This window comes from Vanessa atalanta, chromosome 2 (assembly GCF_905147765.1).
Source record: "Vanessa atalanta chromosome 2, ilVanAtal1.2, whole genome shotgun sequence".
NCBI lineage: Eukaryota > Metazoa > Arthropoda > Insecta > Lepidoptera > Nymphalidae > Vanessa > Vanessa atalanta.
Window position 1 is genome coordinate 5,965,801 of NC_061872.1, and position 15,959 is coordinate 5,981,759.

General features: G+C 30.1%; 2 protein-coding genes across 3 annotated transcripts; both read right to left on the reverse strand.

The window, feature by feature from the left end:
- Positions 1-2,835: 2,835 nt before the first annotated feature.
- On the reverse strand, positions 2,836-3,975 carry LOC125069164. The gene is made up of 4 exons (XM_047678564.1): positions 3,724-3,975; positions 3,366-3,633; positions 2,985-3,281; positions 2,836-2,852 (listed from the first exon to the last, which is right to left on the reverse strand). The coding sequence occupies exons 1-4, from the start codon at positions 3,964-3,966 to the stop codon at positions 2,836-2,838; spliced, it is 825 nt and encodes a 274-aa protein (XP_047534520.1). The 5' UTR covers positions 3,967-3,975.
- Positions 3,976-5,394: 1,419 nt separating this feature from the next.
- Positions 5,395-8,884, reverse strand: LOC125075917. Of its 2 annotated transcripts, none has more exons than XM_047687765.1 (3): positions 8,486-8,884; positions 6,207-6,396; positions 5,395-5,771 (listed from the first exon to the last, which is right to left on the reverse strand). In XM_047687765.1, exons 1-3 carry the CDS (start codon positions 8,738-8,740, stop codon positions 5,473-5,475), a joined length of 744 nt encoding a protein of 247 aa, XP_047543721.1. In that variant the 5' UTR covers positions 8,741-8,884; the 3' UTR covers positions 5,395-5,472. The 2 variants fall into 2 exon arrangements, with proteins under 2 accessions (XP_047543721.1, XP_047543730.1); XM_047687774.1 differs by lacking the exon at positions 8,486-8,884 and adding an exon at positions 6,782-7,070.
- Positions 8,885-15,959: the final 7,075 nt, after the last annotated feature.

Here is a 15,959-nt window from a genome sequence, read left to right on the forward strand (position 1 = left end):
CTAAATTATTGTTAAATATATAATATAAATAAATACAATTTCGATTAGCCCTTTCTGAAGTTATTACTTGGAATAAAAAGAAAATGTTATAAAATGATTGTTTAATTTTTATAATTAAATATAAAACATTAATGTTAGAATAGTATTAAGACAATTGTCATCATAATACATAAAACATCTGTTAATAAATCATTTAATTTGATATTAGTATATTATTTTTTATAAATAAAAATTAAAGTTATATTTTTAAAATACAATTCTTACAAAATTTTATTATTGAATCTTTAATTTGATATTTGCACATTTTTTGCTATATTATTTTTTTTCGAGTTATAAATTTAAATTGGGTAGGTTGCTGGTAGGCCATGATTTGGTGCTGATTAGTTACTCATCCTCCAGCGGGTGAATGGAATCAGTATGTCTATGTTATTGGCTGAAACCTCGCTGGTAGGCCGTGATTTGGTACTGGTTAGTTACTCACCCCCAGCAGGTGAATGGAATCAGTATGTCTATGTCACTGGCTCAACTGTTTCGCTGTTAGGCCTTATACTTGGTGCCAAATATCTCACAAGCAGCGAGTGAATGTGATTGGCATGTCTATGTATCTGGCTCAAATACAAATCTTATATAATATTTCAAAATCTAATTCTCGCAATTGTATGAGAAAGAAAAACAAACTGTGCAAATAACAAGTTAATGTTTCAATCAAATGAAACGTAAAAAAATCTTTAAATTGTTACAACTTTTTTACAGTTATTCCTTTTGGTTATTAATACTTCTTTATCATTTTTGTTCCACTATTAATTTCAATTATTCAAGATTGTCAACTATTACGATATTATATTTTTATTCGAGTTGTCCTTCGTGGACGAAGTACTGTCAGTATGGCCGTGATAGATAGTTGTATAAAATTATCAATATAATTAATTATTGTGACTTAATATTATTATTAAAATTATATTATTTTTCAGTATAGTATTTATTTAAGATAAAAAGTTTTTAATAACATAATTAAAAAACGTAATATGACAACTTTGACACTTAATTTTTGTATAAATACCCCTTGTAAGTATTTTACCGGCCTCTTTTGGTGGCGATCTGAAGTGTCAACATCTACGAGATACGTAATGTATTTTTATTTTTGCTAGTGTTAGTAAATTATTATTTTAAAATATTTGTGTATAAAAATGATACTAATATTTCCCTATAGTTGTTATTGCTTGTTAAATTATTGATGAATATATGAATGGTGTCTTTTGCAATTATCAATATACAAAGTTAATATTATATATACAAAGTTAGTATAATTGTATTTAACTAACATGATTGTATTTTTGGACATTGAAAAAGAGTAACTACTGAGTTTCTTGCCGGTTCTTCTCGGTAGAATCTACATTCCGAACCGGTGGTAGTTTTACTTTAAAATAGTTGGTTAAATGACGATAAAAGCCTACTTGAATAAAGTATATTTTAATTAAGGTAATTGTTTGGTTTTATTGTAATTATTAATTATAAATTGAATAAAAAAATCTAACACATGCATCCCAATTCTTATTGGAAGAATGAAAATTAAGAAATTATAGCTATTAAAAATTCACAATCAAAATATTTCTGTATAATCTGTACGAGGTTAGAAACCTTCAAAGCTACTATTATTTACTAAGTGAAAATATTTTTTACTTTTTAGTTAAATTTAAAAATAGATTAGATTCATAAAAAATGAATAATAATTTATTTAAATTATATTATAATGCCATAATCATACAAAAAATATTGTCTTGATTTACATGAACATATTTTTATATTTTTTTAGTTAAGTTTCAGCCACAAGTGTTGCCTAGAAGAACTTGCTAAGTTAGAAGGTTATGAGGTTAAAAAACAGTGATTTAATTATACTTTTGTTAACTCGACAAATTCGGAAGGTTCTATTTAAAAATAATAAATAACAAAGTAATAAAAAAAAGTAAAGACGTCGCCTATTAGAGCAAAAATAAACTTACTTATCCTAGGTACATTACATTAGTGATTAATTTGGTATTTCTATGGTATATTTTGCTATGTGGGCATTGTCCTCATAACATTTACCTCAAATACGTCGTTAACGTAGTTATAAAGTTTTTATCACAGTTGACTCCCATTTTATAGCCAATAAAACTCGCATTTAAAATTAGAAAAGACATATTTTCAAGACAATATATTTTGTGATTTAGTGACTTTAGTTCGTTATCCTGGTGTTTAAGATAATGTCGTAAAATGTATGAGCCTCAAAGGTTCTCCCTTTTAACGACGCTGCTCTGTGTGAGTTGGCGTTTAAAGAAACAGCAGAATTTCAAAGGTCACATACACTTTTCACACGATGTTTTCGTCCACCGCATAGCATGTGCTGAATTTTTATTAAAGAGACAAATTTAGTAAATGAAACATATTAAATCAGTTGTGCGGAATACATCCCTAGTAGATTCATCCTGAGCCTCCTTGGCTCGTTAATGTTTTAATATAGTATTATGTAATCGGTACTACTGTACATACTTAAAGTTTAACGTACGTATAAATACTTATTGAAATATTAATTATTATAAAAAAATATAGTCATTATATTATTGCAAATATAGTATTTGTAAGTTGTGAATTTGAAAGGAAATGAATGAATGCTCAATAACGGTTTGCGACAATCTATAGAATATAGAATATTTTTTAGCTTCAGCTTATAAAGATCATTTAAAAAAATATACTTTTAATCATTGTTGTAATTAACAAAGGATATGAAACAAAAAATTATGAAACGACACCCAACATATATATACTTTTATCTTTGTTGGATTATTTACTGCCAAGCTAAATCTTGTTCTGTCCTAAAAGAAGTAGAATGTTAAATATATGAATAGTTATCACGAGACATGTCATATAAATTATAATTTGAATACTATAAGTATATTCAAATGAAACCACCATATATATTATATATTTATTATTTAAAAACGCACTAATTAAAACATTTGCAAAAAAGCAAGTATATAAAACGACAGTACAAGTTATTCGAGTACAGGCCGAACATACAGACGCATATCTATAAATATTAGGCAATTCAAATTTATAGAACTCTTTCTGATATTTATACCATTCCCACCGCTGTACCTTCGAGGGCGATCTTCGAAGAATTAGGGAAAATATACCACCGGTACCAATTTCAGAACAGTGGTTTATGATAAGTGTGTGTGGCGTGACCTTTATGAGTCGGATCACATCGGGATGTCGAGGCGGATCGTCTGGGTACCATACATCTAAAAAATAATAATAGTAATATTAGTTAAATTTGAACCCTAAATAAATCTACTACGGAATATAATATGATAATAAAAACACACCAATGCCTCGAGACATCATCTCCTTTTCCAAGGGACGCAACTTATCCGCTGTCCAAAGGCCAGGTTCAACTGGATAATACAGATAAACTTGCTCCAGTGTATGTCCATCTTCATCCCATAGTATCCTAACTCGTTTTTCGTCTTCTATATTTCTTTTAACCTTTCTTTTTAATCTAACATCGAGCCACGGTCCCGCCATTGCGTTTGGTGACCATGGATTACTTTTTGAAGATCGCCAATTTTGATCTGAAAAATTTTTACGCCATATCTGAAAGGAAAAGCAACTGCTAAAGTATTTCTTTCGCAAATTACTTACTTTGATGTACTTAATAATTAATTAATCGAAGAATGTACTTACGGACCAGTCGATCCAATTGTCTTTATATTCCGATGAAGCGTCTGATATGTATAGAGTTACGCATCCAACTTCGTTGGGCATATTCGTCATGTCAGGATTGTGCTGAGCGTATCCGACGCCGTACCACACCCCATAGACCTCGTCCATGTTCACACGGTGGGACCACCTTATAGAGTCACCGCAAAGACCTTTGGTTTGATATATGGAGTTTAAAATGAGATATGTAAGCAACAGACTAAACATGATGACACTTGGAATACTGCGGAGAATATGGGACAAGGCGTCGGTCGCGGCCGCATCGCATTTAATTAGCAAATTGGTTCAGCAAATCTTAAATTTTATTTCGTAATCGTGTCATTAATCAGTATTAACCGTAGTTCTACCGTTTTAATTTGTTTTGTGTTTATCACTTCAAAAACGTTAAGTTCCATAAGATTGATTTTTATTGTGTTGAATTATTTCAACACTACTTGTACTAAGTACACGGGAAAAGATCAACATATTAAGTTAACAGGGAGGTAAGAATTAGCAGCTTCCTCAACCTACTTATTACATGGCAATTCATAAAAGCTATTGTGAGCCGATAAAATTGTACATTTATTTTTTTCTATATATTGTATATATCCAAAAATTTTATAAATATGTTTCCTGTTAATATGGTTTTATTTAACCACCTGATACTGTATATGTGTGGGTCAATTTTGCAACAGAATAATAAGCCAGCTCCGTTTAACCATGAACTGGAATTTTTGCACACCCTTTTGTTCTTCGTTCGTTCGTTTATCGTAATGGAAAATTTTCAGCCAAATGAGCGGTTATATTAATAAAATGTATCCTGGTAAAAGTACTACAATTCAGTTTCATAGTTATTAAAATAAATGAAAACAAATCAAAGAGATATTAATAAATTTCATAATCGTCTATTGTTTTAGATAATTATATATTATCTCTACAAACTTTATACTCTTACAAAATGAACTATCGAATTTAATTAACCAAATTATAAAATCATGTAAGCCGTTATTCATTAAATTATATCCTAAAGAATGTTAACATTTTGACCAATTAAGATACACATAACGTCAGTGAAAAGGACGTATCCTTTTATGTGGCTTTTATTTGTTTCGAGATTTGTTTTCAACAATGTCTCGCGCGAAAGCAACTTATTACCTATCATTTTCGACTGCATAGAAAAAGAGAAAGACACTGTTTTTTAAGACTAAGGAATCTGAGAAAATGTCAATACCTATTTATAAGTTTTTACTTATAATATTTGTTTTTGTTAATTTTTACAATTATTTTATATTCCCTTGAAAATACACCGGTCTGAGGAAAAATTCAAATTCCAGTCCTTTTTTTCTGAAGCATTAATAGTGCCTACTTTGCAGTATCAATATAATATCAAATGTATACGATTTTAATTGAGCAAGTCTAATTTCTTAATAGGAATTAATTAGAAAATTTATTCTCAAAAGAATTTCAAGCATTTTAAATTTATTTTTTCCTATATTATGATTAAATAACAGATTTTATGGAAGAAACGTTGTCGGATGAAAATTTCATTGGTTATATTTTATGATCGTTTGTGTAACGTATTCATAAATAGGAATGAATTGGGAGTAAATTAAATTCAAGTACTTTGTTTAAAAATATAATATGAACTGACCACAATATACAATTAACATAACACAAGAATTAACTTAACATAGGTGTTGTAAATTTTATAAAAACTTGATTTGATTGTTCTTACTAACGGCTTTTCCAAATAAAAAACCCGATGAAAAGAAACAGAACACTTGAAAGTTTTAAGTTGACTGCAGAATTTTCACACACACGTTTCAATGAAGAAGTGGACAGGTTTTTTATAGAAAATATATTATGAATGCTAGCTAAATCTTCAGGAGTAAGTTGATTGTCGTTTCTTGCTAACACGACGCTGTAAAGCTGAGAATGAGGCAGCCTCATACAAAAGTTTAGGACCAGGTGGTTATTTGAGACCTTCAGCACTTGGATGACACCTCCAAAGAAACGATACATTTTGTCGACAGCTGAAAGTAAAACCGTAACGAATTAATATTCATGTGTTATCATTTCAAAATGAGTACTAATAAAATAAGTACTAATTTATTTTAAGTAAAACATATTGATTAATTTATGTATATAGTCAAGAAAGAATAAATTTCAATTGATGTAATAGATATTTAATAAAAAAAAAGTTATTCTGGTATAAAATCTTTCACTAAAGCCCGGTTAATGTATCCTAATAAAATGATCCGTTTTGCATATAATAGTAGAATTTTATAATTGCCTTACAATTATTTTTTAAATCCTAATCATCTTTATACATTTACTCTACTATACGTAGCCTTCTAATCCGTAAGTAGCAAGCTAACGAAGCTTGTGGACTATGCGTTGGCATTATGTCAAAGCAGATCGAATTATTGAGGAAATTAAATAATTAGGAATTAATGAATGATACTCACATTTATAAGGGACATCTGTTGGCCAAAATCCTTTATGAGAAGTATTGACTTTAATGTGATAGTCATCCTGATAATGTCCCTCATGCCATTCCAAAACGAAGTGACGTATCCTGTACTGCTCGGGTAGACCATAGGCACGGCTTATGTAAGGAGAATTTGTCATAGGTGGATATGGTGTTGGAGGAGTTGGCTGAAAATAAAAAAAATATTTTTTTTTATTACTGTATAAAATTAGTTACCAATATAGCTTAAGAAATAATTATAGTTACCGGCAATAGAAAAAATGTTTAAAACTTTAATAGTTATCAGATAAGTGACATTACATTTACCAGTAGTAAATTAATTAGGTAAATTATAAAAAGCAAAATAGATATCAAAATATGCTTAATCAAGTAGTTTTTAATGTAACCAGAGGTAGGATTTGAAACTGTGTTAGGGTTTATAAATTCTACCGAGAAGAATCAGACTAAAGCTCCGTAACTCTTTTTCAATACTTAAATTACACACATTTTTTTTTTTATTTTTATATATATACATTCTGCCTTTAACCCAAATATTTTAACCGCATCACTTACAAGATCTCTGTTCAATAATCCACCGCTCACATAATCTTCAAATTTCCGAATTTGAACGATAGGACAGTAAGGATTATACTCGGTTTTAATAACGGTGTCTTTATGAAATATGTACTCCCTTATATACCACATCCCTAGAACAGCTTCCTCGTCAAAGTCACTAGTCGGATGTAAGTTTGGACAGAAGTTTACGTTTGTAGCGACAATTTTGTTGAATAATACAATTATAACTATTGTAATCGAAAACATTTTGACCTGATTATATTTATTTATGTAAGTTAGAGCTACGAAGTCAAATGTTTAATTGAAAGTGTCTCAGCTACAGACGACACATGCTTATGACACAATTACGTCGTTCACTTTTAACCTGTTAATTGACTCACCGCGACCCCTCATCCTGGATCCTGACGTAAGATAATGGTAATAATATCATAATACAGTGCGTAGAAATCAATTGTTTTTTATAGCAGAATGTTTTTTGTTTATTATGTGACTACCGAAAAATATTTTCACTCGGAAATACAATAATTTATACATAAGCAGCTTACAAAATCGTGATATTGGATTATGTTTACCAAAATGTTCGATTTCTAGTCTAGATTTTGATGTAAGAATTATTATTATTATATTATAAATACAGATACTTGTGTAATGTTCGCACGCTCGCAGCAGAATAAACATATTTGTATCAAAGACAATGTACCAACGGTAAACTTAAAGTGTAATATCAAAAAATCCAATTCAAAATATACTCTGTTTAATTAGATTCTACTGCACTGTTAAATGGCCATTTTATGCTATTAATTTAAAGTTATTACCGTAGTTGTAGATTCTACCTAAAATACCTGGTAAGAAACTCGGTAATTTTCTATTTAGTTGTCAATTTCACCTATTAAATTATATAGGTATGTTAATTAAATACAATTAGATTATAATTTATGCTGAATGATAATCACCGAATGAAGATACGCTAAAAAGGATTTTACATTTTGATTCTAATTGAAAATCGCAAAATGCAACGTTACCGGTCAATAAATTAAATAAGTCATTTTTATTAGCACACCTGGTGTAATATTTTGTCTTAAATGAATTGAGAACTCAATGTGTAGCGCTCAAATATATTTTTATATTTCTTACGGATGAAACCTCACCAGGTTAGTGCTAAAGGTTGATACATATTATTATTAGCAGGTATTCAAGTTTTATACAATTTACACACTGTATGTATAAAAATAAACATTTTGTAATTTTCTATCATGGCACATTTAATAATTATGTATTTTAAAATAGTAAAAATTTACCGTGTCTTACATAAAGCTTGACCAAAAACGTGAATATGAGTCAACATGAATAAAGCATTTTTTATGTCAATATTTATACACAAAACAATAATATTAATGTCACTCTTTTACATAGTTAACAACATTTGTCATTAAAAAAACACAATGCACACATCGATCTTTTTTCCATTATATATCGAAAATATACATAAAGTGGCTCGTGCAAAACATGTTTAATGAAATTGTTAAAATATTCGCCTATAATGACAAAAACAATTGATGTTGGCAATGACTAAAACGAAACTTAAACGTTACTAAAATTAACGAAATAAATATTAAAAAAGCTTCAAGCTAAATTTTATATTTAAAAACATTGATTAATAAATAAAAATGTAAATCTTTGATAAGCAACATAAAAACAAACCTGTATGTGAAGCTCTCTGATGTCAATGTAGAAACACTCATTGGTATGTTCTATTCTGTATTCCCCCTTCGTGTGGGGTATTTTTTCTACCCCATACCAAATACCCGAAATTTGCTCCAAATTTATATCACCAACATATGGAGATAAGTCATCACAATATTTATCATTTTCAAAATAATAGTTACTTTGGCCGTAACATTGTATATACCCTGATATCAGCGCGAAGGAAAAAATACGAAAAACTAAGTAATCCATTGGGAAAAGTTTATTTTATAATCCGGACAAAATCGGATAAGATTTCGGATAAACAGAACCGGGAATACTAGGCGACTATACACTACAGGAGGTGTCGCGCAGATTAACCGCCGGATTTAGTAGAGAAGAAGTGCATCGGACACGTGGGCGGACTCCCAAATGAAGCAGCACACTCGCTCAATTGAAAATACCACTGGACTGGTAATTTGCTAGTTACGCTTGAATACTTCCTCCATAAACATTATTAACTGTTTGACAGTCCCCTATCATAATAACACCACTTCATAACAAAACAAAAACGAATTCATTCATACTTGTTTCAAATATAACATAAAATCTAATAAATGCTTCTTAACTTTCGCATATTAAATAATTTGATACATAAAGTTTTCTCAGGTTTTCTTGTCATAGAGAGAGGGCTAAGTTTTCCTAAAGCTTTTCTCGGCATACTTAGCTACTAGGATATCAGAAACGTTAGAATATGGGGTGGACTAAAATCAATACTATCCACTGACGTCACGGAGGGTGTTCATTGATCGCCGCCGATTAGACTCTTTATAACTTTATTGATTTAGTTTCTATGTGTGGGTACGCAAACACTTGTATTGATATGATACTTATGATAATAAGAATAAATATGTCATGAAAGAGATGCCAAATACTTTTTTATCATTAATAACGAATACGTTTAATATTTAAAGTTAATCTACAAATATGTTTTACATATAGCGCGAATATTAATTAAACTAACACCAACTTCTTAAAAAATGGAAGCTGTGACGCAAATGTCAGTTGGAGCGGCCAATGACGTCATTCGTCGTAGTTTTGTCCGAGGTTGAATGCTCTAAGTGATCAGAAGTTCAGAGCGCGACTAACTCATTTTATATAGCTTATTTTCAAATGGTTTTTACAAAACTATATATTTAATTAAAGTATAATTTATTCAATAAATACATAGATAACCACAAATAAAGTTTCTAAGAATAAAATAACATTAGGTATTATATATTAGTTTTTGGCCACTAAAGACGTTAAAATGGTATGTCATGATATCTATCACGGCATGCTTAAAGTAGAAACAATCTATACATTGGTACATGAAAATGTATCATTTTTAAGAATTATACTTTTTATTTCTTTATCATAAGCAATTTCACTATTGTAGACTCATTTTGATATATGTTACTGCAAAAAATTATTACGCTGTTTCAGTTTCAACGGGATTCCTCCAGTTACAGTATGAGAAATCTCTTTTTTTTTTAAAATGCTTCTATGGACAGACTTAGCATAATAAAAATAAGGTAGGCATACGTTTCAATGATTTTAATTTTTTTTTTTATGTCGATGTGAGTCGAACGCCACCTGCTTGGTGGCATTACACCAGAAAACTTCACGCAAGTACAAACAATAAGTGAACACAGTTTTTTTTTCAAACATTTATTTTTATAGTAATTATTAACATTAAAGCCCTAATTACACAAATAAAAATTAACAATAATTAACGTGAAAATCATGAACGCGTGGAATGGTGTATGGAATGTTAGTAGTTCATATCAATAATAAATATTGCATAACCACAGAGAATACAAACAAAATCAACCATTTATATTTATATAATAAACGATAAAATTACAAAAGACTATTATTGGTTTATAAATGATTTTTTTTTTTTTTTAATTTCGTGGGCTATCTCGATCCGTTTAAGAGGATCCTGTATAGGAAATAATTACACTTATAATCCGAGGGAACAGCAATACGAAACGTTATACGCGATTTCCGAAACACGTGAGTATTATACTGCTTTACAATGGTGTTGAAAATTCCTTAACAAAAAAGATAGGTTCTGAACCCTTAAAGTTAATCAGTAAATAAATAAACCTGGTTGAGGTTGATAGATTCGTTAATAAAGCACTTGTTTATATATAGATCAGGCGTGGGACGTATAACGCTAAACGCTAATACAATGTGCATGTAGATATATATCACAAATTTACAATTAAACATTTTAAGGTTTTTGCGATATTTATTCAAGTTAAATAACATCGACCTTAACATAATTATAACTTGAATATATATATATTTTTTACCCAGACCGATTTTGTAAAACATTCAAATAACAAAAAATGGGGTAAATACTCTTTAGATCTAATTTCATTGTTTATAATTAAAAACTAAAAATATAGACGAGCTAATAGCAGACCATCTCGTAGCTACGTAGTGGAACTGGCATTGTAGCAAATATAATTATTCCCTACACAGTGAATGGCGCCGCCCATGGCAACTAAGATGTTTTGTCCCTAGTGGCTGTCACCCTTTGTTATGTAATACACTGGCTCACTCACCCCTTAAACCGAACCATAAGAAATCAAAATAATAACGATGGGCTACACAATAACTAATAAGCCAGTGATATCTACCTAGACGAGCAAAGTAGAACTTCTTAGTTTCATGAAAGTTCAAAATATATGTAGGTATAATAGGGGGTAATATGATGAAATAAAAAATATTTAATTATTTTACTGAATACAATTCTTATAATCTTAATAAATATGGGGTTGATATTTAACAAGTCATTTAACAGGTTATTATTTAAATTATACAATAGAACTTTATTTAATTTTTTCAAAAGAGCCGAGATGGCCCAGTGGCTAGAACGCGTGCATCTTAACCAATGATTTCGGGTTCAACCCAGGCAGGCACCACTGAAATTTCATGTGCTTAATTTGTCTTTATAATTCATCTCGTGCTCGGCGGTGAAGGAAAACATCGTGAGGAAAGCTGCATGTGTCTAATTTCAACGAAATTCTGCCACATGTGTATTCCACCAACCCGCATTGGAGCAGCGTGGTGGAATATGCTCCAAACCTTCTCCTCAAAGAGAGAGGAGGCCTTTATCCCAGCAGTGGGGCATTTACGGGCTGCTAATGTAATGTAATTTTTTTCTTGAAGGTAGCCTTAAAAGTAATTCATAGTAAACGCTAAGAAGAAAAAACATTAGTATATAATAGTCTACAAATAAACACAATTTATATGTCGTTAAGATTATTTTCTCTACTGGTTATAGTATGTATTAATTCATCGTGTATTTCATTAAAGCAAGTAATACTAATTATTGTAAATGTTGTTTCGTTCGTATTCTTCTTTCTAAATAACTTTATATTTATAATAAATACTATTTACTGTTTTTTTTTTTACAAACTAGACTTAGAACTTAGAATTAGTAAGCACTGTCTACGCGTCTACACGCTACGTAACTTTAGCATTCGTAGCGGCGTAGCTACGGAAGCTGAATACGAGTACGAAATTTCCATGGTGACGTAACACCTTAGCTACGAAAATACTAGGGAAGCATAAAATGTACGAGAGTATACCGACGCTCAAAGCTCGATATCAAACGCGGCGCCCCGCGTAAGTTAGTGTGCTTCAATAGGGTAGCAGAACTGCGAATAGGTGTAAATAGTTGCTACGAACTATCAGTGGTGTTGGGAGGGTGAGGGTGTGAGTGAGTATGAGGGTGGAGTAGTACACATAAATCAAACGAATATTCTCTATAGATATATACCTATTATAACTGAAATGTTGTTGAGATATAAATTGTGAACTAGCAGCCTCTATGTCTTATTAAAGACTTGTTTGAGTTTGTTTCAACTTTATTTATACTAATTTTAGTATAATTCATATTAATTTTAGATAAATAATGCATAGATAGTAAATAATGGAAATGCCTAGTTGAAGTTTCTTTTGGTGTAGTCCATCCTACTGGTTATTTATACTAGGAAACCTTTTATCAAATAAATCAAAGACCAACAATCTTTTTTCGCTTCTTTAAGATGAAAATATCTTTTACAAAGTCAATTGAGTCAATGCGACAAAATACAATTAGATGGCCCCATTAATAGCCAATATTTTACCAAATAATAATAAAAAAATAACTTTACTACAAAGAAATACGTAAGATCTATTCATATTGGAGGGTGAGTTTCACTGAGTCTGCAATCTCTGTTTGCTTATAATGTCCTGGTACAAGGGGTCACCAAAGAATGCTAACGGGTACAAGTTGGGGCTTAAGTTCTTCCGGAGTCTATTAATAAAAAAGATTTAAAAAATATAAACTGAACAAAAAAAGTAATTTCATCAAACCATGATATCGCAGAAAAAGCTTTTAAACTTTGTGATTTATCAATTTACTACTTACTATATTAGTATTTGCTTTTTTTTCTCTAGCCCTTAATGCATACATATATAACCAACCAACTTCAACCTTTATAAACACAACAACCTTTGACATTTAACGTGACCTTAACTGAAAAGATTTTCTCTAGACAGGGGTGACGCAGCTGCCTCAGAGGTCGATTATACCAGGGATACATAAATATAAGAATATTGCAGTTACTTTAAGCAAGTGCTACGAATCTACAACGCTACGAGCATAAAATGTACAATATAATCACAATAACTTTTACTAGACTATATAGTCCGTCAGTATTACAAATTATAATTGAATACAATTCTGAAGGTATCTGAACTTTTATTTCTAGAGACCTTTTAAACATAAAAAATTACTCCTCTCCCATAGATTTATTTTTCTTTTTCCTTAACGGATAAAAACCGCAGAATAGGACCTCCAGTCTCTCTAGGACTTATTTACTATAAATAAATTAAATTTAATGATGGAAAAAACAGATAATAAATTCGTCTTCTAGATATAAATTGAAACTTGTCATACCTACTGCATGTTGCCAAATGAAAAACTAAGCCGAATTCTTCGATCGAATATTTTGGAACAACTTCAACTTGTCCGTGGAACAGAAACTTGGACACAATTTCATACCCTGATCTACACACCCGAATAAATTTTAGTGGTTACTCCATACTGGAAATGTAAAGCCCATTTGCTATTTCTTCTCTCGCCATACCTAAATCTTAATATTAAATCCTGAGTATCTTGAGGTTACAGGTAACTTTTTGCAGTTGTAACTTTGATCAGTTGAGGTATCCCTAAATTGTCGGCTAACCGTTTAGATCCTCGATTTTGCATAAGCTGGGGAATGAAACGATAGCCTTCTGGCTTTTTCTTTGTTAAATTGAATATTATGTAAACATTCACAATTTGACAAACAAAAAAATTTTGCCTATACCACTCAAGTCATGGTATTTACTTTTCCGAATCGATTTTTAATTTTACAGTCAATAAGTAAGTGTACTGCTTTTATTTTGAAAATAACAACAGTAAACCCCGATTCAGAAACGATTTTCTTTCTGTAGGATTCTATTGCGAATGAAGCAATATCTTATCGATTTATTTTCATATATTTGCATTTTGACTAATGTCATAACAATCGCCAAGTGATTAATTGTAAAGTTTGATTTTTACAGCAGCAAGTATAAAGTTGTACATCTTACCAATTGTCTAGTGTATGTGTGTTTGTTTTTTACCGGATTCAGACAAAAAACTACTAAACAGATTAATAAAGTACTTTCATACTAATTTAGTTAATAATTTCGAGATGCGCATGGATATATATTATTGTATTTAATGTTTTTTTTTTATAACAACTTATATCAAAGACGTCAGCAAGAAAATTATCGGCTCGAGTACACTCAAAGCACCTGAATCGATTGGCTTACGAGACAGCCAGTTTGGATAGCAATCTAAAACTGCCAAAACTATAAATAATGTACGAAAACTTTATATGTAGATTCACAAGCTCGAAAATCTCTATAAAAAACTGAACAACAGCATGTCTTTCTTCATAGGTTAGGTTAGTTTATTTAATAGTTACAAAATATAATACATTTAAAGCAATCTGATATAAAATATATTATAATATTTATGTATCTTAAAAAGCGTGGTGTGAGTAGCTTCTTGCTCACCCTATTCCAGACGAAAAATCGCTTATTTAGTTACATACTTCTCTTAGTTTAAAAATGATCATGCGGTAAAAACCTTAATTTTACCCTTTTATATATATAATATATTACCTAAGTAATATATTATAAGTAATATAAAACACATACAAACATACATTAACTGACAATAAATACCATATAACTTACACACGTTACCTTCCTAAAGGTAACAGCGCTGTCGGCAAACACGTGGCGGTAATACTAGGGCTTCATACCGAGACAGAAGGACGAAATAGTAAAATAGACTTTATTAGATTTAGCGAGGAACGAAGAAACCTTAAATAGATTTGGAATACAAAAATAGACTTAAGCTTATTATAAGAATTATTTTATATATTATATATAAATCATCTAATTAAGTAAGTTACAATGACAGTCAAAAAAAGACTTGCATAGCAAAATAGATGACATAAAATAAAACCGACGTAAAAATGTGCGTCTAGACTTATAATATTAGAGACCAATGAAATTTAGATAAGAACCTTGACAGAAAGCTTAACTTAAAAAATATAATGATCGAAATCGGTTCAAGGGTGAAGTCGGTGAGGTAAATGTTAGAATTTTAATTTTGTCGAAAAACTATTGTTTTATTTTTAAGAATAATATTTATATTATATTATATATATAACATGATCATCGAAAGTATAAGATGTACATTATTCATTATACTCATAGACACTAAAACTCTTTTCGAAAAAAATAAATGAATTTTCATCAAACGTGTAAAAAGTATTAAAATATTAAAAAATAAGAAAAAAATAAATATATTTAATACCAATATTTTCAATACTTTTGAAATATAATTACCGTTTCTGAAGAAGTTAGATATTTAAGTATTTTTCAGTGATTATCCGCTCCGCCCTAGCCCGCCCAACAGCGCTCCATAGGGCGGCAACAATTTTCCACGGGCGGTACAGTTACCAGGATATCAGAAACGTTGAGGAATATTTACAAACACAGCTATTTGAAAGTGTAGTTAACAGACATTGCAATAAGAGACGTGTTTGTGGGGGTAAGCGCATGCGCTGTGCATATTATTATGCTCTCCCTTTCTGAAATTCAACTTTCCGTTCATAATTTAATTTTAAAGTCTTAACAAAAAACTATACTCAATTTATGAACAAAAACACTACTAAAATAATTATTAGAACAATTCACTTAATTTCGTCTTAAATTTTAGGTTAAATAAAATGTTTTTTAAATTACTATCCTGTTATGAAAAAGTCTGTGACTAAATATTGTTTTTATAGAGTTTGAAAATGACGTTTTTATTGACGTAGGGCATACTTACATATTTTATTTTACATAA

Bases quoted from the DNA above. Each gene is read 5' to 3' on its own strand.
- LOC125075917 (XM_047687765.1), bottom strand. From the start codon at position 8,740: ATGGATTACTTAGTTTTTCGTATTTTTTCCTTCGCGCTGATATCAGGG. The intron at 6,397-8,485 runs GTTTGTTTTTAT...TTTTATTTTCAG, and splicing joins TCAGAGAGCTTCACATACAG to CCAACTCCTCCAACACCATA. The intron at 5,772-6,206 runs GTGAGTATCATT...TTTTACTTTCAG, and splicing joins AACAGATGTCCCTTATAAAT to CTGTCGACAAAATGTATCGT.
- LOC125069164 (XM_047678564.1), bottom strand. From the start codon at position 3,966: ATGTTTAGTCTGTTGCTTACATATCTCATTTTAAACTCCATATATCAA. The intron at 3,634-3,723 runs GTAAGTACATTC...TTTTCCTTTCAG, and splicing joins ACAATTGGATCGACTGGTCC to ATATGGCGTAAAAATTTTTC. The intron at 3,282-3,365 runs GTGTGTTTTTAT...ATTATTTTTTAG, and splicing joins GATGATGTCTCGAGGCATTG to ATGTATGGTACCCAGACGAT.